The sequence below is a fragment of the Colius striatus genome, chromosome 3, assembly GCF_028858725.1.
Source record: "Colius striatus isolate bColStr4 chromosome 3, bColStr4.1.hap1, whole genome shotgun sequence".
In the NCBI taxonomy this organism is placed as follows: Eukaryota; Metazoa; Chordata; class Aves; order Coliiformes; family Coliidae; genus Colius; species Colius striatus.
The window spans coordinates 12,042,636-12,069,242 of record NC_084761.1 but is presented as its reverse complement, the minus strand read 5'-3'; the positions used below and the strand labels follow the sequence as shown (position 1 = coordinate 12,069,242).

Below are 26,607 nucleotides of genomic sequence, written 5' to 3'. Positions count from 1 at the left end.
GCTTGGAAGGACAGTAGTGAAGGAGCAGCATTTCAGAGTGGGGGATGTTTACCAAATAAATGTTTATAATTATCCCCCAAAGATGTTAATGTTAGAAATGCCCTAAAAGCACTGCTCATGAACTCACCAAGGCACCTGAGCTGCGAGGCCCCGTTCAGCGAGGGCTGCGGTGCTTCTAGACGCAGCATCCCCGAGGTGAAGACTCCCGCCCCTCACCATCCCCATTGCGGGGCCAGCTCCCACCCCGTGGGCGAGAGCATCCTCTCACCGGGCAGCCAGACCAAGGCGCCTCACCGTCACCCCAAATTAAACCTGGGAAGAGATCGCTAATTGAGGCATGGGGAGCGCCCTGGGTGTGGGGACACCCCGGGGCACCGGGGACACCGGGGGACACCGGGATGCCCGGACGGTCAGGGACCCCTGCGGGGACGGGACGCCCCGGTGGCGAGCGGCCGCTGGAGGTCGCGGGCGAGCGGCGCAGGGAGCCGCCAGCCCCCCGGGCCCGGCGGAAGGCGGAACCGGCGCCGTGCCCGGGCGGGCAGCTCCGGCTCCAGCTCTGGCAGCGGCGGCAGCAGCGGCTGCGGAGGCGACCAGGGCGGCAGCCGCCCCGGCGCGTCCCCTCCCGTTCACCTTGCGGGGGCCGCATGGAGCAGCCCGGCCGCGCCGCCCGCCTCGCCAGCGCCCCCCGCCCCGCGCCATGAGGCTGCCGTAGCCGCGGCGGAGCCGAGCCGAGCCCGCACCGCCCGCCCGCACCGCCCGCTGACCCCATGGCGAAGGAGAGGAGCAGGAAGGCGCTGGTGGAGCTGCTCCAGCGGCCGGGCAACGCGGCGTGCGCCGACTGTGCCGCCCCGGGTAAGGGCAGGGCGAGGCGGGGGGAGCGGGCGGCGACCGCACCTGCCCGGCACGGCTCGGTGGCACGGCCCGGCGTGGCCCGGTGGCACGGCACGGTGGCAGCGGCGGGGCGGAGGGCTCTGCCCTGTCCGGGCACGGCGGGGCGCAGGAGTGGCCCGACTCCCCCGCTACCCCCCGGGGGATGCTGCCGGGATGCTCCGAGGCAGGGTGGAGGGATAGAGATGCGCTGTCGCGGTACCCACGGAGCAGCATCGGCCCCAGGGATCCCGGCCCGGCTCCGCGCCCGGCCGTGGCAGCGCTGATGTCATCCCCGGCGGATCCCCGCGGTCTGCAGTGCAGCCCGGTGCCGTTAACCCGGCTGGGGCTGGGGCTCTGCCTAGGGAGTGCCTTGTCCTTCGCGTCCCCTCGCCGACAGCTTGGTTTTTGTCGCTGCTCCCACCCTATCAGCCAGGGAGAAGCGGAGGCATTGCCGCGGGCATTCTGCCCACCAACCTTTGACCGGGGTGCCTGCCTTGTGCACAGCTTAACGCCGTGCAGAGGACGGGCCTGAAATGTCCTTAGTCCTCTTCGTGTGCAGAGGGGAGAAAATCTGAGCTAGGAGCATCTTCCTTGCCCTTTGGATGGTGAATTGTTGGAGTCAGGGTGCAAGCTGGAGAAAGCCTTTGCTCTTGCTGAGCAGAGTCTGCATGGTCTGGTGGGACCTGCCTTTGGTAACAATCTTAGAAAACTGCATAGCAAGTAACTTTCCTTTTATCTTAAAAAAAAAGACCCTAACAACCCCCATATAGAAACATCTGAATTTGTACTAGCTTGGGCAGGTTGGCTCTGAAGAGGTGTAGAGGAAGGATGTCAGCGTCTGTCATTCTATAGGTTAAAGAAAACCCAACACTTCAGCTGGACCTTATTTTTCAAGCCGTTGTTTGAGATTTCAAGATCTGTTGGATACTATCATCCAGCTCATACCATTACCAATGCTTTTATGTCCCTAACCTACATCTTGAGATGCTGCAGTTCACTTTTAGATGCGTTGTGTTGCCTGGTACCTGTCTGGAAAGGACAAAGAACTTTCTGCATAGTGTGAAGTGCTTTGCAGCACTGTGCTGCTCTGTCTGTTCCCACCCATCTGCTGCCTGCTGTTGCTGTCTAACTGTACCAGCCCACTTTTGAGGTACCTTCCTGAGCATAGCTCAGACTCACCAAATAAGTGTCTACCTAAATGATTCCTTCCCATAGAAGACTTTAGAAGGCCAGGCCATTCAGATCAATGGGGTGATGCTCATCTGCTCTGTGTGTAAAATAAAGCCCCTCCGCAAAATGGGAAGTTTATCAGCATCAGCAGGATGGAGATGAAGCTGTAGGTCAGTAAAATAGCTCACATCAGGGAAAGAAGGGAAAGAAACTTGTTGTCAAAGGCTTCAAATGAGGTAGTAAACCAACAAAATCATATTTTGCATTTGGTGACACTTGCAGCATATAGAGATGTTTTAGTGAATCTGAAACCTGGACAGTAGAATTTAGGACAGTATCTGTTGGGACACGAGATGTGCTATATTAATACTGTTCAGCCTGTCTTCTGAACGGTCACAGCATTACTTCCCTGGGACTGGATCTCAGCTTGTCAACCCAATTTCTTTAGTGATCACTTTGCTTCAGATTCTTTGGCAAAGGAGAGCTACTCGTGGTGCTGTCATGTGTCTGCCTGCCTGGGAGTGACAATAAACTCGAGATGCCCTGGGCTGCTTAACATAAATTAAGATATAGAAAACATTGAGGCTGAGTTCTGTTACTCATCCTGGGCAGGTGTGGCAGGTCAGGTGTTTCTGGGTATGAGACAATGTGGGATAGGTATCCAGAGAGCCTCTGGAATGGGGTACATGTATCATCTTTGCTGAGAAGTGGGATACACAGAGAGATAAAAGCAAGAGCTGGAACTGAGTGGACAGCTAAACACTGGAAAAGTACCAAAGCAGAAAAAATAAAGTGAGAATGAAGGAAGAGAGAGGGTGGGGAGGGAACAGAAGATGAGGAAAGCAGAGCATGCTTGTGCTTTCCCACATGTGTGTGTCATCATAATGCTTAACTGGTACAGCTCGAGGTGGAGCAAAAGGTCAATAACCCTGATTTATTGTTGCTGCTTCTCAGGTGGGTGTGTTCCTCTCCCTGAAATCCTCAGTTAATACAGGATCCATGATAAAGAGGTAGCCATTTAGTTTAGGGATGCTGGTAACAGAGTAAGATGAGTCAGAGATGTAACGGGAAAATTCTCTGTACTCACTTTAATCTGTGTATTTGGAAGCCAGATGGGTTTTCTTTTGTTTTAGGAAATATTTATTTTAGAAATCAGCCAGTTAGTGAAAGTTGTGGGGTATTTTTTTCTTCCCTGATGTTAGAAAAGGTTAATTTCTTTTGTTATTGTTTTGGCATTTGGGTGAGGCTCGGTATCCATAGCCCTGAAATAACAGCATGTCTTAGGTATCATACACTCGTGTAACAAAAAACTGTGTTCGTGGTGCAAGAGAGTTGAGCTTGGTCTCCTTGCAGCTAAGCTGTGACCATGCAAAAAATATCCAAGCTCAGGATGGACAGGGTGTGCTTTTTCTTCCCAGCCTGGGTAAGTAACTTTGTTCCCTTGCAGAATATTCATCTCTCTTTGGAGAGGCAGATCTAGGCAAAACCTGCTGCGTTCCTGGGTCTGGGCCAGAATGTACCACTTAATTGTGATTGAGGATTATTTAAGTGGCCAAGCCCTGCAAGCCAGGCTGCTGTGTTCAAGACATGTGTTTGCCTGCTTTGTGCACAGGATATGTACACTTGCAGCTGAGTGGAACGTGGCATTGAATGTGATGCTCAAGATGGTCAGATCTCTGTCTTTCCCAGGAAACAGTGTGTATGTCTAGCAGAAAAGCCTCTCATGCAAAAGCAGAGCTTCCAAAAACTCCTCCCAGATTTTGAGATCATGTCTCAGGTAGGGAGAACATGCTTATGGTGGCTCTGTCCACAACAAAAGGGAATGCAGAATGGATGCTAAAGTAGAAACTGAAAATCAGAGTGGAAAAGAGCCCAAAAGAATATATTTCTCACTTACAGGTTTTGGGGTTTTATCTAAGTTTCTAGTTAGGCACTTATTAATTGTCTATTTACAAAACCTTAATTTGCAATGAAAGTTTGTTTTGAATAGAAATGTTTCAGTTGCAAAAATGACATCCACCTGTCATGAATCAGGAGATTTCATTAGCTACATCTTTCAGACTCAGTTCTGGGGTAGGAGCCACTGTAATAAAGTCATTATCTAGGGCATTGGGTCATAGAATGGTAGGGATTGGAAAGGACTTTTAGAGATCATCTAGTCCTAACCCCCTGCTAAAGCAGGTGCACCTAGATCAGGTCACACAGGAATGTGTCCAGGTGGTCCTCTGTCATTACATCCTTCTGTGTTGGAGTCAGGATTCTGGATGTTGGTTTGCAGCCTGTTTGTTTTGGTGGGTTTAAAGATCTGCTTTCACAGTGAAGACAGCATGGTAAATGCAGTCTGAAGTGCAAACTGAGCGATCTGGCTGAATTGCTGGTGTGTAATGGCTCTCCATGTATTAGAATAATTTCTTTTTCTTTAAGACTAATGTGGCAGTTCAGCTTTTTTTTCCCCCTAAATGATTCTTTGTCTCGGGCAATCTTTCCTCACATCATGAGACGGATGGTTATCTCAGGGCATAACAAGACCTTGAGTATTTCTCTTTACTCCATTTTTCTGTGACTTAGGCTTGTGTTTCCATGGAGCAAGAATCATTTACATTGTAGGAGGACAGCGAGGCTCTGAAGACAGAAATGGAAATCCCATCAAAGCGATCCTGCAGTTTTAAACCCTCTGGCAGCAGTTTACATGGCTTGTTTTTATCATTTTCATCTTTCTTGTGTGAGATGGATTGCTGGGACAGAGACCCTGGGTAACATCAGTGGCTAAGGCTCAGAGGGCATGAGGAGGAGAAGGCACGTGATGGAGGGGAGTCTGGTGTCAGAGCTTTGTGCTACAAAGCTGAGCAGATCTGGTATTTTGGTGGAACAGTATATAAAAAAGCCTGAGGGTGGGTGGTGTGTGGCTGAGGTGGTTGTAAACACCTTTCCTACAGGCCCAGCATCTTCTCATTTTGAAAGCAGGTGAAGCTTTTCCTTTCCCTCCATGTCATGAAGTGAGGGTGCTGATCAGAAACACAGTAGTGCTGGTGATGCCTGGTTTACTCAGGATTAAGGAGGACGCTTCAACCCTCTCCTTCCCCTGTCCAGCCACTGGTCCTAAAAACACAGATCAGAGTGGACAACTGAGTGAATCATCGGGTCCTGCTTTGTGCTGTCATCCACAGCAACATCTCCCCATCCACTCGCTGGAGTGACTGAGGCTCTGCCTCACAACTACTTCTCTCTCTTGCCCCCACTACCTCCTACTAGAAAGCTGTTCCAGAGATTTGCCACTCTAATGGCGTGAAACAGGCTCTTCATTTTCAAGCTAAAAGTGGAAATTTGTTCCCACACCTCCATTGTCCTCTCACTTAAATAGTGATTTTTACGTTTTCTTTCCCTAGGAATTTGCCAGCTCTTCTTCCTGGACATAAGCAGATTAGAGGGGTAAGAAGGAAAGAAAAACAAATCCCACAACAGTTGTGCTTTTTGCCGCTTTCTGCAGGGAAAAAGGGCTTTTTGAAACAAAGGCAGTTTAATACGATGGTGTGTTCTGTCCAGCCCCGATGCCTGGGTTGCAGCAGGGCTGTGGGCTGCAGGCAGCAAGCAGAGCAGGCTGCTGAGACCTGCCAGCAGAATAAAAAGACCTTGGCAAGTTTAATGTCTTCACTGAAAAAATTTCCTACTTAGAAACACTCCTCCTTAGAGAGGAGTGTTGGTGGGAGGCTGTTTGGCTTCAGTTTTAATGTCTTTTATTGTTATTTTTAAACATGCATGACCAGGGTAAATGGCAAAGTAAATAGCAACAGAATTTCAGTGCTGAACACAAGGTTCTCCTGACTGGACATTTAGGAAACCAGTAGGCTCTGAGAGCTGAGAAGAAAAGGCTTTTTGCTTGTGTTAGTTTCGCTAAAATCCCTGTGTTTATACCCTGGATCATAGGCCATGAATTACCTTTCTAGCACAGAATGAATAGGACTTTACCTAACTTGAGAGGACCTCCTCTCCCCTCTAATTAGTCTTTATCATCTCAAACAGGGGAAAGAGATCAGAAAAATCTGTTGAATCTCCATCCCAACAAACCACTGGCTCTCACCCAGCTGGTGTAGCAGGGATGCAGCCAGGCAGCTAATTAAAGCCTTGGTTTGTGTGCTGGAGGGTGTATTAGTGGGGTGCTGCTGTGCATTGGGCACGTTCTCACAGATATTTGTCTTTGTCAGCAATATACTGTGCTATATATAGTGAAAACTGTGATTTAAGGCAAAAGTTGGAGCAGGGACATCAGAGGAAATTTTGTGCCTCTTGTTCTTGCTCATGTCTCATGGCTGCTTTGAGCCTCCTACCACTGCATGTGATTTTACTGGAGTTGATGGCATCTAGAGATTTTCAGATTGGAATCCTATGCTTATATTCCAGATACAGGAAATATTATTTATTTTAAAAATCAAATTCCACAGCCATCCCACTTCCAATCCTCTCTGCTCTCCGTTTGATTTCTGTAAGTTGTCCCATGTCTTACGTTGGTTCTTCTTCTTTCTTATTTTTCTGGGTCCAGCCTTTGTTTTTCCCTCTGTGCTCTGTTTCCATGCTCAGTAACATGGAGTTCAAGCTGCAGAGCTGATTCTCTGTGCTGGGTTTTCCTGGGGTTTGTGGTGGCAAAAGGAGCTGGGTGGGGAAGCTGATTTCTGACTTTAGTTGTGCTTCCCTGATCTCTGGCTTTTGCTTTCAGAAGAATGAGATGGGGACAAAAACCACCCCAATACCCTCCTCTTGTGTTTAGTTCAGATTTGTTCATTTAGTCTTTTAAAATGAAGTTGCATCAAGTTTTTCTTTTGAAAGTCGTTAAAATCTGTTTGTGCATGAGCAGAAATCTCTACCACGTTGGTCAGTGAAAGCTTTCTAGAGCTGGCATTGGTTGTTCTGGAACAATGATATTGATGGATAAGAGGCTTTCTGCACTTACAGCAGTGTATTTGGTTTAATATTCCCCTTGCTCCTTGTTAGTTTTTATTCCTTTTGGCTTGATATAATGGAATAAAGCCATTTGTATGGAACTTAGTCATGCCAGAGAGTTTTCATTAGGCTTCACTGCTGTTTGCTTGAAACTCTGGAGGTATAGAAAAAGATCATCTCTTTTTTTGTGCAGCGCCCAAAAAAGGCCCAGGTTGCGATATATTGCCATTTTGGTTCACCTTTTTTGGACCCTGACTAGGTAAAATGGCTTAAATAACATTTCCTAACTCCCCACTAATGTCCAGCATGGGGAACATGGTCCAGCAGTTGAAGTGTCTAGCAATAAAGTGAACTTTAGCAGCGTATGGAGCCCCTGGCTCACTGCTGGGAGGCTTTCACGCTGCTGGGCAGACAGCCTGGGGACACTGGCTCATGCTGCTGCCCAAAAACTCACTTGATTCATATGAAGATGCTTATGTGAATTTATTTCTATGCTTGCTGAGATGTCTTGAAGCCTGCATTGGCACCATCAGTTGAAGGGTTGGAGCCTGTGATTATGCTAAGGTCAGGGATCACTGGTGTTACCTACTGTGTTTCTGCACTGAGAATCTTTCACAGTGTTCACACTGGAGGGCAGAAATGGAGAGGGGGACTGTGATGTGCCTGAGGAATGCCATAGCTACAGATGGCCCCACACCTCACAAAGGGCTTTGGAAAATCATCCCTGCAGAAGTGGGTGCTCGCTGCAGCCATCTGCCTGGGGATCTGTCACCAGATCCTGCAGAAGGTGTGTGGGCATAGAGGTCTCATAGCTAGGTTTCTTCAAAAATGGTGTCACAAGTGCAGGAAGCTGGTGAGAAGGGGAAGCAGCAGTAGCAGAGGCCTCCAGAAGATTAAGTCGGGGAATCTTCTCCCCTCCTCCTTTCTGTCCATGGTCAGAGCAGTGACATGTGGGAAGTCACAGGGAGGCACCAACTTGTGAGCTCACATGGGTCTGTAACGCTCCAGCTTGTTCAGATGGTGCGTAGAAATTGCTTTTGGCTTTCAATGAAAGTCCTGCAAAGGCCTGGGCTGACTTGCTTTGTTAGGCAGATGTTTTCAGACAGGAGAGCAAGAGCCATGAGAAATTTGTAACAAATTATTGCAATGGTGACATTCAGAGAGGCTTCCCCTGGCAGATCAGTTGGTTCTGGGGGTTTCACTAAGCAATTTTTTGGATGGGGCTACTAACTCAGCATCTACAGCCTTTGAATTCCCCTCCTGCCTGATATTCCCTTTGGCATAAAAACCAGTTGCCAAATTTGCGTAGTTCTGGGCTGTGGCTACCCCAGGAGAGCAGCACACAAACAGCTGAGCTTGTACAGCTCTCACATCCCCCCTTGCCACATGGCTTTGGATCTGGGAGATGCATTTTTAAAACCAGAAGAGCAATGAAGGGGAAGCTGGTATTAACATACAGCAGCAATGCAAACTGCTGGTATGGGGTCTGGAGAGTGGAGCAAAGCATGTGGCTCTGTCATGGTGCTCCTCAAGGTTTGTTGTGTGAGGGGTGCCGTTGGTGTTGGATGGACATGGACCTTAGGTCTAGGCAAGAGAGGTAACACTGAAAGGAAGGTGACAGGGAGAAGACATCTAGCAGATGGGTTTTACTGAATGAGCTGAAGTCATCTTTTCCAAGGGTTGGGTCCCTGCTGACCCCTGACCCTGTGTCTGCTCCTCTGAAGTTCTGTTGTCATCTGGAAACCATGCACGTGTGTTTCTGCTTGTAGCCTCACTTTTGACACTGTGTGGAGCAAAGGGGATGCATGTTTAAGAGACTGATCTAAGGAAAATACTGTTGGTGTCAGGAGAATGCTTTAAAGCCCAAGTTGTGATGGAATCTCAATGCTTGAGGTGCAGTTAACCCATGTTGAGGAGAGGCAGCTTGTGTAGGGCTTGTCTCAGTGTTCACTGGAGCTGGAGCCTCCTTTGAGCCCAAGGATCCTCTTGAATGATGTTCCTCCACCCAAATGTGTCCTCATCCCTGGCTGCAGGAGGGTGTGACATCTGGTCTTGTTGCACACAGCAGTTAGGTAGCAAAGGAGTTACTTCTTCAAAGGATTTGCTAACCAGAGGGGAAGAAGTTACAGTCAATATGAAGAAACCTACCTGCCTGCCTAAGAGAAATCTGTTAACAAGCGTTGGGGCTCCAAATAAAACCTGTGGAGTCCAGTGCATACTTGTATATATATCTCCCTGAGTCAGGCATGGCTTTGATTGGATTTCAGTACTCTAGAAAGGCACAGTTATCGTGCAGCAGCTATGCTGGGCATAGGGAACCAGTGGCCTATATTAGCCCCTGGCTCCAAACTTTGCTGCCACAGCTTCCTCTTCATCACTGCTGATGTTGCTTCACGCATGCCCGTTCCTCTGGATCCTCTTGCTCTTCATGCCTGATTATCTGTGTGGAAGTCTGAGATAGGTTTCTTGACAAGACACCGTGGCGCTTTCACCACCTTGGACTATTTTTGTGGTAGGAAGTTTGACAGCTCCCAGGCTTTAATTTCAACTGTGTGTTTAGAGATAGGAGTTAAAGCACGAAAGTGTACATAAGTGTGTAAAGCTCTTGATTCTTGTTGCCAACCAATAACCCAATAACTGGCAGCAATCTTTGTGATGGGAATAAAGTGGAGGTGCCTGACCTCGGTGTGGTGTGAAGCTGAGTCACCCAGTCCTCTTAGGAGGAGTGTGGTGAGGGTATGGGGATTGGGGCTGGTGGGGCAGAGCATCCCATGCCCTTACTGGCATGGCTGGATGTGGACAGTGCTTGGTTGCACGTGGATCAGTTTAACTGGCTTTACATTTTCCAGCCTTGAGCTGTAGTCATTAGTGTCTTGCATGAAGATGGGAGACCATGTGAAACACAAACCACTCACACTTATGTGTTGCTGCTGGTCCTAGCCCCATGCCAAGGGAGCTGAGGGGTCTTGTAACAGCTTAGGAATTTGTTGCCCTGTCCGGAGTGGTCACCGAGATGTGTCAGCTGAGATTGTTCATGTAGCTCTTGGGTTTATAGCTGAGCACAAATTTGTCTTCCCTAGGTTTGCTGGGGGAGGCTAGTGGCTGTCCCTGCTGGTAGCAGACCTCAATACCTGTGCATTGCCCCACTCCAGCCTGCTCCTGCTGCACTGACGTAGCCAGACCATTAAATATGTGTAAAGGAGAAAGCACGTTTCCTTGCCTTTTATAAATAATTGCTGTGCTGTGAGGAGGCAATGTTTAGTGTAATTACTGCGGGGGAATAAACAGATGATGCCAGTTTGTGAGAAGGGAAGACCTGCCTTCGCCCCTCGACACCTTGATGCAATGGGGTGGCCGGGATATGCACATTTAGGGGAAGGTGGAGTGAGAGGACCTCTCTTGGGGAGAGGTGGAGGGTTTAGGGACTGACTTGGTGACTTGCAAAAGGAGGCTCTTTCTGCAGGGGCACAGCTGGAGTAGCAGGCACTGACATTTGCTAGTCGGAGTTCAAACAAAGATCCCTGTATTGGCTTTATGAGCCAGGCAGCACCAGGGACACTGGTGCATGTGTCCTGCCCCCGGCCTCTGCCCTCCTCCAGTTCCTCTCCAGCTTCCCTGTGCTTCAGGCAACGTCTCTCCTAAGGAGGAATTTGGAGCCGAGGGACTTGTGTTTAAAGTGCTTTGTGTGAGAAGGCAGCTCGGGGCTGTAAACAGCACGTGGTTTTGCTCTGAGAAAGTACAGAGCTGCCACTGGCAGCAGTTTTGCATGAAGGCAAGGGCTGGAAACCTCCTGGCGTGGAGGGCTGTGCTGCTGGGCAACTGCAGCTGAGGGAGGGAAGTCTCTCTGTGGAGCACTTCCACTGTAAAAAAAATAAATAAATAAAATAACAAATAGCAAGGCAAGGGAGCAGAATAGCAGCTTCCCTGAGCTGTTTGCTTTAATTAACTGTGCAATTTCTGTTCCGTGCAGCACTTGTGTGGGACTTGCTGCTGAAAGATGGACATTGACCTCTTCTCTTCTTATGAGTCTGGAGCGAGTTTTGGATGTCTCGGCCATGTGCAGTTTGTTTTTCGGACTGACAGCAGCATTAGAGATTAGAAATCTGTACACTGATCATTTCATTTGTATTACTACCAAAATAAGTTAGTGCATATCTTGATTTCACTTGTTTGGGGTTTTTTTTGGTGCCTTGAAATCACAAAACTCAGACCTGTTGACTCATGAGCTCCACTGCCATGACCTGTCCTGCCTGATCTCTCCTTCCTCTTGTGCTGAATCCAATAGACCAGTCAATTCTCTCTTTCCTTCTTGCTTTCAGACCCAGACTGGGCATCCCACAGCCTAGGGATCTTCATCTGCTTGAATTGTTCAGGAATCCATCGCAATATTCCGCAAGTCAGCAAAGTGAAGTCGGTCCGTCTGGATGACTGGGATGATGCTCAAGTGGAGGTATGTGTGAAGTGCCTGTGGGTTTGGGTTGCTATGTTTTTTCCCAGCAAAGCTGTAAAGCAGAGGTCTTTCCAAAGACACCACAGCAAATGTGACTTCAGTAAAAATATCTAGATATTTCCTAAGGAATGAGGTCTGCTATGCTGAGTGAAAAATGGAATAGCTGTTTCATGAAGAAATTGTGAGGGTTTGCCCCTACTCCCATAAAAATGTCAATGAAATTACTAATTTTGAATGAATTGTCTCTCCTATTTCTTACATTACCTCTGGCCTAGGCTAGATGATAGACTGGACCTCTAGTCTCTCACCTCTGCTCAGCTACTTCAGGCTTTGTTCCACTTAGCGCTGAAGACTCTTAAACTCACATCTTGAAGAACTGAACCCTTACAGTATAAATTCTTTCCACACACATGCCTAGATTTGGGTGATGTTGCTAAAGGCATCCCTACCCAGGAAACCTACCTGCTTGGACTACTGATGTCTTTAAAGGCATGAAGAATGCTCCTAGTCATTGATCTTTATCTTGTGTGTTGTAGATTTGAGGTTTTTTCTGAAAGCCACAGCTCATGAAGTCGTGTTTTTATGAGGAAAACAGGCCTTTGTGTTGCATGGGTTTTCCCTGTTTTGTTTTTTTTGAGAACAGATTGAATATGTAAACTTGAGAAGTTCAAAAACATGAAAACAATAAAAAATGCTTAGGGAAAAGAAGAAAAAGCTTAGCTCTTGTTCTGCTTGTGTGCTTGGCACTTGATACAAGATAAAATATATTTATCATGGCTGCCTGGAAAAGAATGGGGTGTTTTACACTTATAAAGTGACTTTCATGAAACAAAATGTATGAATAGGGAATGCAGAGTTCTCAACTAGCCATTCATATATGAGTTCAGAAGGAAAGGAGGGCTGTCAGGGCAGAGAAGTATTTATGTATTTATTTAATACTTGAAACTCCTTTCTAAGGCTTCTGGCATGGCTTTATAAAAATTAAATTATCCTGCTGGAACAAGTGATGTGATCCAAACCAAAGGGTGTATTGTCAGAGACTACTGCCTTGCTGCTGCTGTAACACACGGAGACTTAAAGATAGTGTCAGGTATCTTTAGGTGCCCGATTTCTGTGCTGAGTTCCCTGTGACCTTTATTCCCATGCCTCTGGGTGTGCAGTGCCACTGTGTACTGCCTTCTGCTCCCATGGGGACCAGGCAGAATTGTTCACGTGTGACTGGGGCACAGACTTGTCCCCAGCATTGTCTTAATCTGAGGAAGCCCTGGCAGTGATCATCAATATTAATTTCTGAGCCTTGGTTTGCAGGCACAGTCCTTACAGCATCCTTTCTGTGTACAGTCCCAGGGAAGCCTCTCAGTAAATGAATGGAGGCCCCATCCCAATAATTGTATTACTCTGTAGAAGCAAAAGAGGACAAAGGAAAACACTATTAACATTTTGTATTTCTTTCTGTTTTTTTTTCTTCTGTTTTCACAGTTTATGGCTTCGAATGGAAACAATGTAGCAAAAGCAAAATATGAATCCAAAATGCCACCGTTTTATTACAAGCCAACGTTTCTTGACTGTCAGTAAGTAAATACTTCTGCTGGTAAACAGCATTTATTTGTTTGTGCAGCTGCAGCCTCTCTAATATTTTAGTTTTAACATGATACTTTTTCTTTCTTTTAGCCACAAAAGAGGTTTCATTTATAACACACTCTGAAAATCTCTCCTGTTTCTTCTGCATGCATATGGTAGAGTTTATACTGTGAGTGGGATCTTATTTAATAAGTATGGTTGAGATGATGCAGGGAAGTCAATAGTTCGTCTGTTCCTCAGACTCAGAATTCCAAGTTTCTAAGGCTACAAAAATGCCAATTTCTCCCCATTGATTTCCTCTGCCTTTTCAAATAGCCTTTCCGCATCAAAATGCGACTTGCTGATCTGCTATACAAGGTGCTAGGTTACTTATCATGCAAAAATGCTGGATTTTAGTGCCAAGGTGGTGGATTTTATGGTTTTTTTTTTCCTAAATGACAAACAGTCTCTTCTATAAAGGCAAGTGGAAAGGTATTATCTCCCATACAGCGTAGAGTAAACCTCCCTGGTAAGCTGGAATAGACTTTGTAGGCCAAGAGGGCTGTGGGTCCAGACTTGCTGTACCATTCAGGGAGCAAGAGGATGAACTAATATTGCTGGATTGGATCCTAAAAATCAAAGTACTAATGGGATGTACATTGAATCATAGAATCATGACAGTTGGAAAAGAACTTTTAAGATCAGTGAGTCCAACCGCTAACCTCCCAGTGACAAGCCTGTCACTAAACTAAACCATATCCCTCGGCACCTCGTCTGTGCCTACACGTTTAGGTTCTGGAGCATGTCCAGAGATGGACTATGAAGCTGGTGAAGGCTCTGGAGCACAAGTCTGATGAGGAGGGGCTGAGGAAACTGAGAGTGGTTAGTTTGGTTAAGAGAAGACTGAGGGGGAGACATGATGACTCTCTAAAACTACTGAAAAGAGATCTTGGTGAGATGGGGTTCACTTTCTTTTTCCCAAATAATGAATGATGGGGCAAGAAGACATGGCCTCAAGTTGCACCAAAAGAGGTTTAGACTGGAGATTAGGAAGAACTTTTTTACAGAGAGAGTTGTTAGTTGCTGGCACCAGCTGCCCAGGGAGGTGGTGGAGTCCCATCCCTGGAGCTATTGCAAAGCCGTATAGCTGAGGTGCTGAGGGACATGGGTTAGCGGTGGGCTTGGCAGTGTGAGGGGAGGGATTAGACTCAGTGATGCTGAATGTATTTTTCAACTGAAACAATTCTATGATTCTTTGTGAAACCAGTCTTTACAGAGAGTGTAGAGGGCAGAATTTCCAGAGCTAGTACTTTAGTAATAGCAAATGAGTGAGTACTAACTGGTCCTGAGCTCCCTCCCAATATTGCTGCTGCTTTAACTGGGTGTCACTCATTGAAGAGGGAAGTGTGGTGTGGCAGCAGTGTGAAAACAGTATGTGAGAGACTGAGCAGCCAGATGATGTATTCAAGCATTGTAAGAGATGTCCAAAGCAGGGGTACTGGAAGGGTTCATAGGGTTCCCCGAGTGAGATGTTATCCTTTGGGTAGGAAGGCTCTGCTGTGTTCCCCAAACTCAGATCCATACTAAAGGTGGGCCAAAGTGTTCATGAGTACCTATGCTCATCCTCTGAGTGAGTTTCTTTTTTATCTTGTAATAGCTATTAGGAAGAGTTGTTGTCTTCCCCATTACACAAAAAGCCTTTTATAATAAAGACAAAAGAAGGCACCTGTTGTGTCTGTGAAATATCATGGTGATGCATCTGTTACCTCCTATTTGATGATGTTCAATGCACAGGTGTGAGTGGAGCTGCCTAGCCTGACAATAAAAAAAGCATCTATTTACTCAGTGTTCCCAGATCTTGGTTTTGATCTAAAAAGGTTTCTGGCATCAGCTTTTATGGTTCCTACAAGCACAGAAATGATTTGAGGATTGGCAAAGCTGCTCTGTGTTATGGAGGGGCACGCTCTGAGTGTGTCGTGCTTATCTTGCTAGAGTTATTTTTCTCCAGGAAATAAAGTGTCAGCCTCTTACCTTTCCTGTTGATGGAATACTTCTGCTGCTGTGGGAGGGAGCCCAAGGAGAAGCCATGGGGAACGTGCTCCAAGCCAGAGCAATCCTGCAGGTCCAGGGGAGGAGATGATGCAAATGCAGCTGAACATGGCAGTGCTGTTGGATTTTTTTCTTGTTTTTTTCCTTCATTTCAAAAAAAACCAGCTTCAGCAAAGTGACTTTTTCTTGGTTTTAACCCTGTCTGTCCCAAGGCAGAGAGAGGGAAGGGCCTGCATGTGTTTGGCCTTGTTGGGAGTTTTGCAACTTTCACGTTCTCTTCCCAGCTTGAACTGATCTTTATCACCCTTGGGTCTTGGCTTAGGGAAAGAGGGGTAGATGCTTCATGTGGGGTTTTTAGGAGACTCAGAAGTGCTTGTGTCGGTGAGGATCTGAAAGGTCAGGGCTATGTTTTAGTAAGGACTCATGGAAAAATAATGTCTCAAACCTAGTGACTGGAGGAGGTGTAGAGGACTTGCCTTGTGATAGTCTGCCTGCTCCTGGCTGTCCACACTTAGACAACATGATTGCTGTTCCTCCTCCTAAGACAGGCTTCGTACTTTTCTCCGCACTCTGGGTATGATGTTGACCCATCCATCTACATGCATAAAATCTTGCCTCTCTCTCCCCTGGCCAGCAGAGCTGGTAGCCCACGGACTGGTGTATCCTGTTATTGCAGGATTTGGTGTCCATAGTTTTATGATGCATATCTCAACATCTCAGTGGAGTCTGAGGGCCACTGTAGATGACTCTAGTATCCTTCTCACCCCTGTGCATCAACTGCTTGTTGCATCTTGCTGTGTAAATAGATTATACTTCTTCAGATCGTGCACCTACAAGATGATGTTCACTGGTAATTTCCCTGTTGCTTCTCCACAGAGTTGCGTTGAAACAAAAAGTCTTTTGGCAGAGCATTATTCTGTCCTTATTTCCTTTGCCTTCTCCTTAGCTTCTCTTTGATATAAGTAAGAAGTGTGCCCCAAGCTCTCTATGCTACCCAGAGAGCAGGAGAAGTTTCTGGCTTTGCCAGCCCCTGGAAGGTGGATGCTGTCCTTACTGAACAGACAACTCTTGTGAACTGTTGTGGTCCTCAGAGTACCACGTTTGTATGGCTGAGCTCTGAAATCCCAGCAGTTAGCTGTGCCATTTTGAGACTTTAATGTACTTCTGATGTTAGGGATACAGAAGCAAGATTTTTCATCTATTTGTCATTGGCAGGAGAAAGACACAATTCCAGGGGATTTTAATTTTATTTACTCTTAAGCCTCAGCTAAATTCAATTAGAAATTGCACACCAATCTTAGCTGCTGTTTTGGCCTTAACAGGGCAGGAGCCTATTTGATAATCAAGTTGTTCAGGAGCTGAGTCCTGGTTCTCCTTAATGCCCATCCCTGCTGAAGGGGTGCAGAACCTGTGCTGGGATAGCCTGGCTGGAAGTGGGGCAGGACCCTCTGCAGCTCATACTGTCCTGAGATCTGGATGCAAATTGCACCCCACTCTCCATGCACAGGTCAGGCTGAGAGATGGCTCAGAGAAAGCTCACCCTACCCCTCAGGCAGCTTACAGACCACAAGCATTTTCATCTCTTCTGCTCTTGAGTTGGCAGGGAAGTCTGTGGCTGGTTCTGTGCTTGGTTGGTTTGGCTTCCTTTAAGAATGCAGCTACAGTGTTTTTCTGCCTCTGTCCTGTGGTGCAGTTACACTGAGCAGTGGCTGAGCTCCAGCCACAGCCCTGTCGGAGCCACCCACAAGCGCACGGAGACTGCTCCATCCACAGCTCTGCCCGATGCTTGAGGGAGAGCCATGTTGCTGGGCATATAACCTGTGAGAAACAGGAGCAGGAGGGTTAAAAGGTTTTTGGTTGCTGTTTCTTTTTGGTGATTTATTTATTGATTGGAAGAATGAGGCAAGGTTTATCTTCCTGCAAGAAGACCAATTTCTGACCCTTTTGTTCTCCCAATTTGTGCCTGTTTTGCACTGTGACAATTTTCAGCCTGGGTGCCCTGATTTCTGTACTAAGTCTGGAGCTCTGCTCATGTAGGTGTTCACCAGACCAGCACTGCTGGGTCTCTGCAACAGCAGCAGGGTGCACTGGGACAGATACAACCTTTTGCAGTAACAGATCTCCTCCTGACCCTGCTGCAGTGTAAGCAGCTGTGGGTATGGTGCATGTTGGGAATGTTTCCAGGATGTTATGCCAGGACATATTTTTCTTTCTCTAGTTAGATGTTCTCTTTCAACAGATACATGCTAAACAAGAGCAGGGGAGTGCTGCTTTTTAAAGGGGTGTATATTTAGCTTTCTCCCTGCCTTGCTGCAGTCCAGTCACTGCAATAGCATGAGTTGTTGCCAGCTCGCAGCCGTGGGTAGCATCGCGGTGGATGATGGCTCCATCCAGCACTGGCACCATGCCCTTGTGTTCCGACCCACATTCTGCACCATCAAGAGGTTTTGATGCTTCTAATGGGGAGACCCTGTGCTGACTGGCTGCAGTGGCAGGGCAGGCTTTGTGGGAACTGCCCTCAGACTTGGCCTGGCAGAATGCTAACATATGAACTGTTATAAGGACAGACTGTTCAGTTGAAGCTTCTTAATTGGACTAGATCATCTCTAAAGGTCCTTTCCAACCCTACCATTCTATGATTCTATAAGGCTTCTTCTGCAATCCCTCTACTTTGGTTTCTTGAAGACTTGCAAAATTCTTCAAGAGGGAAGAAGTGCTACAGCACCAGCTTGTCCTTTTTTCCTTCCTGTCTACGATATTGTGTTTGACTCCCTGGGAAATATGTGGTGTTTGCCTGCAGCATCTGGCTTCTCCATCCTCCAGAAACCCCATTGTGGCTTCCTGGCTCTGTCAGAGGCTTGGCAAAGGTTAGAGAAGTTGGAGGGATGGAATTGCCCAGGGAAAATTTTACCAGCTGTGTGTAGGCAAAAAACCACACCTAACAAAGAAAAAAAATCCCTTCTGCCCTTTCATCTTCTGTCTGCCAGCAACTTGGCCTGTGCATCGGGAGCAGTGAGCAGAGAAGCCAAGTTCTGTACCACTGGGATGTCCCTGAGGCTGAAATGGATCCCAGACTCTGGGATGTTCCTACACCATCACAGCATTGGCACAAAGAGCCTTGGGTGAGGAGCTTAAACCACAAAAACCCTCTTCGGATGGTCACGAGTGGTCACAGCCCAGTTTTGTACACCACAGCAACAGGCTAAGAGCTGTAAAACAGCCTTTGCTGGGGCAGATATGCTGTAAGCACATGGTTAAGGTTTGAGTCACCAGGGAGCAACAGGGGTAGCATAACTTTTGACTAAAAGCAACAGAAAAAGACTTGGTTCAGCCATATGCTTAGCTGAAAACTGGTAGAGGAAGACAGAGACAAGCTCTTACTGGGCTTTTGCAATGCTTGGAAGTACATCCATGTCCCTGCTCAATACTTGTCATCTTCTGTTGCATTTTTGCTTGATTTGGGAACATGGAGCCTCGTTCAGTGGCACTGCGAACAAGCTAGAGTGCATTGCTCCCCTCCTCTCTCTGTGCTTGGATAAGTGGGAGCTACATCTGCTCCTTATGCAGAACACTTAAATACACCAACTGCCAGTACATTTGAGTACCTTGGTAGAAAAAATGAGGCAGAACAAAATGGCATGAGTTGTGCTGGGTGGCTCTCTTAGCTAGAACAAGATGAGCTATCAGTCAGAGAGAGCATGTGTCCTACCCAGTGAGGCTCACATCTTGAAGCGTCATCTATATAGTCATCTGAAGAACAGATATTAGCAGAACTGGCTCATTGTATTACAGTGTGATTAAAATGTGCAGAGAGAAAGTTGCCTAGTAAGTGCCTGGATAATTTTATTCTTTATTGTTGGAAGTTTGGCTGATTTTGGTAGAGGAGCTAGCGAGCCCATCAGCTCAGTCTGCTGTCTGAAGGTCTTAAGTCTGGCCCTCTCCCCTCCCATGCATGGAGCATAATGATAGCCAAAGATGCAAACTTCTCACCTGATCTTCTCTTCCTCTGTTACCTCCTTTTGCTGGTACTTAATAGAAGAACTTATTTAATGCTTAGTGCCCCGAGGGGTAAACTTTGAGTGTTTTGCTCGGGCTTCTCTTACTAATAACAGTTCTCACATTTTGGCTTTCAAAAGTGCCTGATGTCTTAGATGTCGATCTTGAGGTGTTGCAGAGTAACTGCCCATCAGTTCCCAGAGGTGGCTCCAACTGGGTACTCAGCCTTGGGAAGTCTCTGCCTGAGCATTGCTCTGCTGTCAGCTGAGTGCCTGACATCTGCCTACTCCTTAAGTCCAAACCAGCTGCAGGGTCTTCTCCTCTTGTCACTTGTTTTCTCTTTGTCGTTAGCTCAGAAGCCTGCTAATTCATATTGATTCCTGTAATTTCCAAAGGAAATTGCTACAAGGTTAAGATTGTACTGACACAGGCTGTTTGCTACATGTTTTTAATCCGTGTTTAAGCATTCTGAAAAATAGCGTTGAGGTGAACTGGACTGTGCATGTAAAACAAGCAAACAAAGAAGGAACCTGTTAGCATTTTAATTGAGCGTGTTACCATTTTGCATACTCAAATCCAGCTTTAACTTCTTCAGATCCATAATGCAAGATTTTTATGCCTTGATAGCCAAAACCACTGCCTTTTTGCTTTCTTCCAGAAGCTCAGTTACTGGTCTTGCTGCAGGATGTATGGAAGACGCCCCACAGCTATCTCATGCCTCCACAAAGCCATTTAAAAGCAAGTTCTCACAGTGAGGATGTACTGGATAGGAAAAGAGGCAGAATGTGAAGCCAGACAGGCTTTTAGTCTGTGAATGGGAAGCTAGACAGGCTTTTAGTCTATGCTGCAGTAGCTGTCCTTGCAGTCTGAGCAAAAACTTGGACTTGGGCTTTAAATTTCATTAAAACAGTTGTTTGACAGAAACTTGGCATAGCTGTGTCCACAGAGCTGCCTGTGGAAAACAGATTGGTTTGGGTTTGGATTTTTTTTTCTGGAAAAACCTCTGACAAGTTCCAGAAGTTACACATTTGTGTTTTGGAAATGGTGTTCCTGCATGACATTCCTTTCTTTTGTCTTTGTTGGGCTTGATGGTGGTTTGCAAAGATGTAATCAAGGTGGTATCAGATGGTATTTGATGTCTTTTGGGCCACTTTCACCTCTAGCTGAGGCTCCTTGTCTGTCATACCCCTCCAAAAAGCCATAGCAGCCATAAAGCATCTGTGGTGTGTGCATTGAAGTGCCTTCTAGGAAAGCCAGGACAACAGAGAGTCTTGGGTAACAAATTGGACACTATAAACTTGGCTGTCCAGCACCCCTCTATCAAGCACACTGAAACCATGCAGCCACACTTTGATGTTAAACTGCTTGAACAGCTTTTCCCGTTGTGGATTTTTGCTGTGAGTGAAAGACTGTGAGTATGTGGGACCAAGATAAAACGGCTCTGCTGGTTTCTTCTGAAGCCTTCCTTGCTGGCTCTTGGACAGAGAGCACTTGTTTTCATGTGGGTGGCCAGGCAAGCAAACAATTACCTAAAAGGAGATTTGGAGCTTGTAGTGTTGACAGTGCTTTGTCTGCCTCTGGAGCGCCTGCCTTCCCAGTGCAGCCCAGTCCTTTTCTGTCCGGGGGTCAAACTTTTCCTTATTCTGTTGGAAATGTGCTTTTTCCTTATGGATTTGGGGTTGGGGCTTGTTGTGGTTTTTCTTTAGTTTGCTCCCGAGTTTTTATCTTGATAATTACAATGACCTTTCTGTTCTAATTGCCAAAAAAAAGGACACATTTGCTGTAAGCAGCAGCCTGCCAGACTTTAGGTGGGCTGCTAAAGCTTTTGGAGTTGTTCCCAAAAGCTGTGCATCTCTGCAGTTTAGGAATGATGCAATTCTCTTTCTCTAACAAACACCAACAGCATATTTGCTACATTATCCCTTCATAGGGAATGCAGTAAAATACCATAATGCTATTGCCACAGTTCTTTCTGTGAGCAGAACTCCTGTCGAAATCTAAGGGGGGTTTAGATGGAGGCTCCATGACATGTGATGTCCACCCTGAGTTACTTATGTAAACGTATCACCTCAGGAAAAAATACACCTCAATTAAAACACAGCAACCCATGCTTAAAAAGCCTCTGAGGGCACGCTTAAAATGAAATGAAGATCAAGCCTGAAGTCCACTGAAGATGGCAGAGAGACTGTGTATGGCTTGAGGGACCTTTGGATGGGCCCTCTGGTTGCTCTTGGCTCCCAGAGATCCCAGGACAAATTCCTGCATCTGTTTAAATTCATATAAGCTATGCCAATGGAACTAGCACAGGACTCAAAAGCAGATTATAATAGCAGGAATGCCTTCAGCTTGTGAGAGTGAGGGTTGACAAGGCCCTGCTCAGCTTCTCTGTAGCATTAAAAGGAAAAGCTGGACTCCTCGCTATCCTTGTTGAGTTTTTGTTTCAGTTTCTTTTGCTGGAGTTGTTCTGCTCTCTATAAATAACCATTGCAGCAGAACCTGCAGCTACTGGCTTTGCACTGAGTTGTCCTAACCATGGCCTGCTCTTGGTGTAGCCTGATTTTTTTATTTTGATTTTTTTTTTTAGAAGTTATTACTGAAAGAGTCTGGATTTGTGATGAGGAAAGGGGAAAAACACGTGAGCTATCAGAAAGTGCTTGTTGTGAGCTGGGAAACCAGCATGACTGGAGTCCTATCTGCCATGGGAGTTGCCCCTGGAGCCACTCTGGGTCTGGCCCAAATGCTGGGAGAGGTTACTGAGAGCATTTTGCAGCTTCTCAGGATACCCCTTTGGGAGAGGTGCCTCATGGCTGCCCGATTTGCCCTCTCTTACACAAAAGCTGTGGAGACAGTGAACCAGCACTGTTGACAGCATCACGGGAAATAAGTCAGTGTGGAGCAGTGTTCCTCAGGCATGAGATCAGCAGAGTGTATCTGTTGTACTGCCTGCATTATACAGCAAGAGTGTTTTCCCCCTGCTGCACGTGAACCTTAATTCATACTGTATTTAAACATTCATACTGGAAGGCTGACTTTCAGAGACTCAGAACAGCTGCAGCTCCTGCAGAATCCACTGAAGTCAGCTGGAGCTGAGGGTGGTGTGAATTTTCTTCCTTCTAGTTAAATTCCCAATCGTCTCGTTAAAAAGGTCCAAGTTTGGCTATGGCAATAACAAGCTGTCTGCAGCAGCCGAGCTAGGCAAAATGCAGGAAAAGTAACAAATTTAAGCATTTGTGTTGATTTTATGATTAAAATTTGTAGTTTTGTTGATGAGCATCAGAGGTCTAGAAACAGGGAAAGAAGTGCTACCTTTTGGGTTATCAGTCTTGTACGTTTGCAGGCTACTGTGTTATGGATGTCAGATCCAGAAAGAGCATCCTGCTCAACCCAGAAAAGCCCCCTTACACACTTCTACAAAACTCATCTGAACCTCCTGAGATAAGCTGCTGATGGGTTGTACCCAATGTAGAGTTTAGCACAGAGTGACAGCAGAAGGGAGATGGATGTTCATCTTCAGAGTTCATAGTCAAACTGCAGATGTGTCTGTAACAACTGAAGATCAGTCATGAAAACAAGAACAGAAGGGGGAAAGGCAGAGTTGATGCATTATTTCTGTTACAGCAGAAGCTCACAGTTGAGTTTTGGGTGCAGGGAAGCTATGGTGTTCCCTGAGCCTTGTGGGAGAAGACCAGTGCCCCAACCAAGGAGATGAAACAATGGGTGTGATGAAATGTATGTAATTATTTCCTCCCCTACTACCAGGAAACCAGTTACAGCCACAGTTCCCATTGGATAGTGTCTTAACAGATTTGATTAATGTGTTTGCTGTACCTGCAGATGATTTTTTATAAGCAATGTTAGTACACTTTGAGCATTTCTGGAATGTGTCTGCTGAAAAGACAGGGTTAAATTTACATAGCAAAAAATAAAAGGTAATTAAGCATCTCAACAGTTTTAATTGGCAGAGAAGCTGATGTGTTGAAGTGTGATGGATTTACTGAGCAAGCTCGGTGCTGGGGGCTCTTTTACTGTCATCAGTGTAGGCCACTTCGAAATGTCTGCTGTGTTGCTGGGATGACACACGCCTTTATCTCTACATCTCATTTTTCCCTGCTTGAGCTATTTCAGGTTCAAGGGCAATTAAGAACTATGCACGGTTAAGAATGGTTTGTAGCAATTTCTAGCTTGTTCTAGATCTAAACTACTTCATTAGCCTCAGCACTCATGCCTAAAATAAAGTATCAAAAACTATATATTCTTTGGGGTATTTTTTCCCTTTTGGAAGTTAAGGCCTTGGTATGTCAATCATTGCTAGCATTTTAAACATGGAAAGTAAAGGACTTAGTAATAGACATGTTTCCTGCCAAACACTGTGGATTTCTTTCTTAGGTTTATCAGTACAGGCTGTGAGTTTGGAAGAGCTCTGCCAGGTGTGTTCTTGCTACACTCTGGTGTCTGGATCCTGTGTTCCACAGAGCTCAGCCCCTTCACCCTTCCCCAGCCGTGTTCCCCTGGTCTTTTTAAAGCTTTTTCACTTTTCACACTCCAGTTCCTTCCAAGAGGTTGGCTGGAACCTGACATATGACCATGCTATGTTCCTTTCATTTTGAAGAGGTCATCTCTCACTAGAATTCCTGTTGTTCCTAGTTTGCGAGGTGCATGACACTATACAGCAAGCTCCATGTTCACCAAGTCACAAGCGTCACCCATCCCTGGGCTGAGCCTCCCCTTTTATTCATTTTACAAGTGTAATTTTAACCTGATACATCACAATTGTTTTGAATAGCTGTCTGTGCATGACACAAAGGCAATATCTCTGCAGCTTTGACTGCCCAAAGGCCATCGTGGACATGCATCACACAGGGCATACCCAATTTCTGCTTCCATATGGATCGCTTCAGGGCAAAGACTTCTTTCGCATGCAGTTTGTTCAAGGCTTATTTTGAAGAGTGTAGTCTGTAGTACAGAGACTGATTGGGTGGGTGGGAACAGGCTATTCTTCTAAATCTGTAAAAATTATTAAGTGAGTTTCCAATAAAATTGGATGTACAAGGAAACAATTTATTGCTGTCCCACAGGAAAAGAAGAAACTTTTGACTCCAGACTATACAATACAATTTTTGGAAGACTTTTAAATCACACTTGTCTTTTGATTGTAGAATTAATGATTCTGGATTCTTCCTTAGTGTATCTTGGACTATGTTTCCTTTTCTCTGTATTTTTCTTCCAGACTGCTGCGGGAACAGTGGATCAGAGCCAAATACGAACGAAAAGAGTTCATTCACAGCGAGAAGCAGGAGCCTTACTCTGCAGGTAGTAAAGGACACTTTTGGCAAATAAGCTTTTTTTAATATCCAGCACCTTCCATATTTTTCCCTCTCTGTTATTTGTTCTTTATATTGATTATTGCTCACATGTGACTAATTAGGAGGAGAAGATGTGGTCTTTTGGGAAAGATCCCTGTTGGCATTCTCTGTATTTGATTGGGAATATTGGGAATTTTAATGTCCAGTGGAATAAAAAACTTCGTTACAAGAGTCTTTCTGCTGACTTCCATGGGCTGTTCAGCAACAGCAAGTCAGATAGAGTACCAGTGAGTTAATTCGTACTAATGGGAGGCCTGAAGCTGGATTGAAATGGAGATAAAGGTGTTTGTCTCATCAAAGTGACATTTCCTTTGGAAAGATAAAGTAGGATTATTAGCATGGTTTTGTTAATGGTAGATAAACATGCTAGGTGCTCCTCTCTTCCCAAATCGCTGTTGCTGTCTTTCCACAGTGCTTCAAGTGTTGTCAGTGGGACCTGATCTCCTTGTAGTATAATAAATGCACCGTGTTTTGCAATTGCAAAGACTCTGCATGTGTGACAGCTCATTTCAGAACTCCCAGCACAATGGTAGAGTGATGGTGGCCTTGCAAAGGGGTGGTTTAGTAGAGCACTGAATCAGATGACTTTCTTGGAGAAGGGCAGGATTTGATGAGGAGACGTGGGGTTTGACTGTATTCATTGTGTGACTGTGCCAGCATAAGGACCAGCGTGAAATTAGCTGGATATTTCTTTGCTATATGTAAGTGGCATTTAAGTTATTCTGCATATTAAGTAGCTGACACCAGCTATGTGCTTGGTTGACTCTGGGATAATTTTATTAGCAAAGACCATGTTACAGATGAAAGGTTAAAATATTATTTTCATGCTGCTTTTCAAGGCTAATAATAAGCAGGTAGCTCCAGCAGTTTGCTGTTATTAAAACCACAATTAAAATCTCATCTCGTGTAGTCTCAGTTTATGCCGAGAACATTTCTGCTCCACTATTTTGTATATGAGCCATGCACAGTGTGTGGGGGATATCTATATTCATATATAGTACATTGTGCACATTTTATTTTGCATTTTTCCAAGTGGTCTGCTGGAGTTGGGCCTGTTCTATTAACAATAAATAGTGTGATTTCTAAGATAATTTTGGAATGTATCTACCAACACGTGTATTACGTTCGCTCAGAAGTAATGTTTCCAGTTTATATAGAGCAACTTTTAGATAGAAAAGCTTGGAATGAACAAGGTACTTGAGGCAAATGCATAAGTTTAAGCACATGATTAGTCCTTTCCACTCCAAGAAGAGTGTGTACCTGGTTAGAGTGAAGTAAATGTTTCAGTGCTGTGTGGGAATGGAGAGCAGCATGTTCTGAGCAGTCTGAAAAATATTACAGGAAGAGTTCAAATGGGAGTTTAGCAGCATATTTTGTAGGTGTTCCTCAGTAATGTGGTCATAGAATGGTAGGGGTTGGAAGGGACCTTTAGAGATCATCTAGTCCAACCCCACTGCAGAAGCAGGTCCGCCTAGATCAAGCTTGCATAATATTTAGCTGTGTGGTGAAGTGATAGGGTTTTCTCCCCTCACTTTGAAGTTCAAAAGCTATTAAATGTAGAAGAGAGTGAGGTAAGCCATTTCAAACAGTGTTCTTGGGAGGAGGAGGGGGAGGGAAAGCAGGCTGGTGAGAGTCTTGTAGGTTGTGTGTGAGTGCTTTTTGGTATACTGTCTTAGATAACTGTTAAAATCCAGCATAGGAGCTGTGCAAATGACCTATTCAACTGGGATGTCATTTGTTAATTCTTCTGGACCATAAATTCAAGGGGAAGACTTTGCCAGGTGGTTCCTCCTCAGGATGACCTGATTGATGTTACAGCAAAGCAAAGCTATGGACACACATCAAACTTCCAGGGCCAACTTTTCCCCTCTGCTCAACCGTAACAGCCTCCCAGATGTGGTTGTACACCCGCACTTTACCCTGTGCCAAACAATGCTCCTTCTTCTGGACTGCACAATGTGACTTGATTCATGAGGCTGTTTGTGGCTCTTGGGCTGTTATGTCAGGAATCAGTTGTTTCCCAGGTCATGGCTTGAGAAGGGAGCCCAGGGAAAATTCTGTCTTCTGTAAGAAAGCAGCACACCAAAGATCATAGAATCATTTAGTTTGGAAAAGTCCCTTTAAATCATCATGTCCAACCGTTAACCTAACATTACCAAGCTCACCACTGCTGGAACGGTTCCTGTATCACTTGAGTGAAGTGGGGGTGTTTTG

General features: G+C 45.8%; 1 protein-coding gene across 1 annotated transcript in view; it reads left to right on the top strand.

The window, feature by feature from the left end:
• The first annotated feature begins 680 nt into the window (after positions 1 to 680).
• Positions 681 to 26,607, top strand: part of ADAP1 (ArfGAP with dual PH domains 1) — a 60,040-nt gene continuing 34,113 nt past the window's right edge. The window contains exons 1-4 of the mRNA XM_061992719.1: positions 681 to 852; positions 11,295 to 11,425; positions 12,905 to 12,996; positions 24,258 to 24,340. Of these exons, the coding sequence (XP_061848703.1) occupies positions 768 to 852; positions 11,295 to 11,425; positions 12,905 to 12,996; positions 24,258 to 24,340 (391 nt within the window). The 5' untranslated portion in view covers positions 681 to 767. The remainder of the gene's footprint in view (positions 853 to 11,294; positions 11,426 to 12,904; positions 12,997 to 24,257; positions 24,341 to 26,607) is intronic.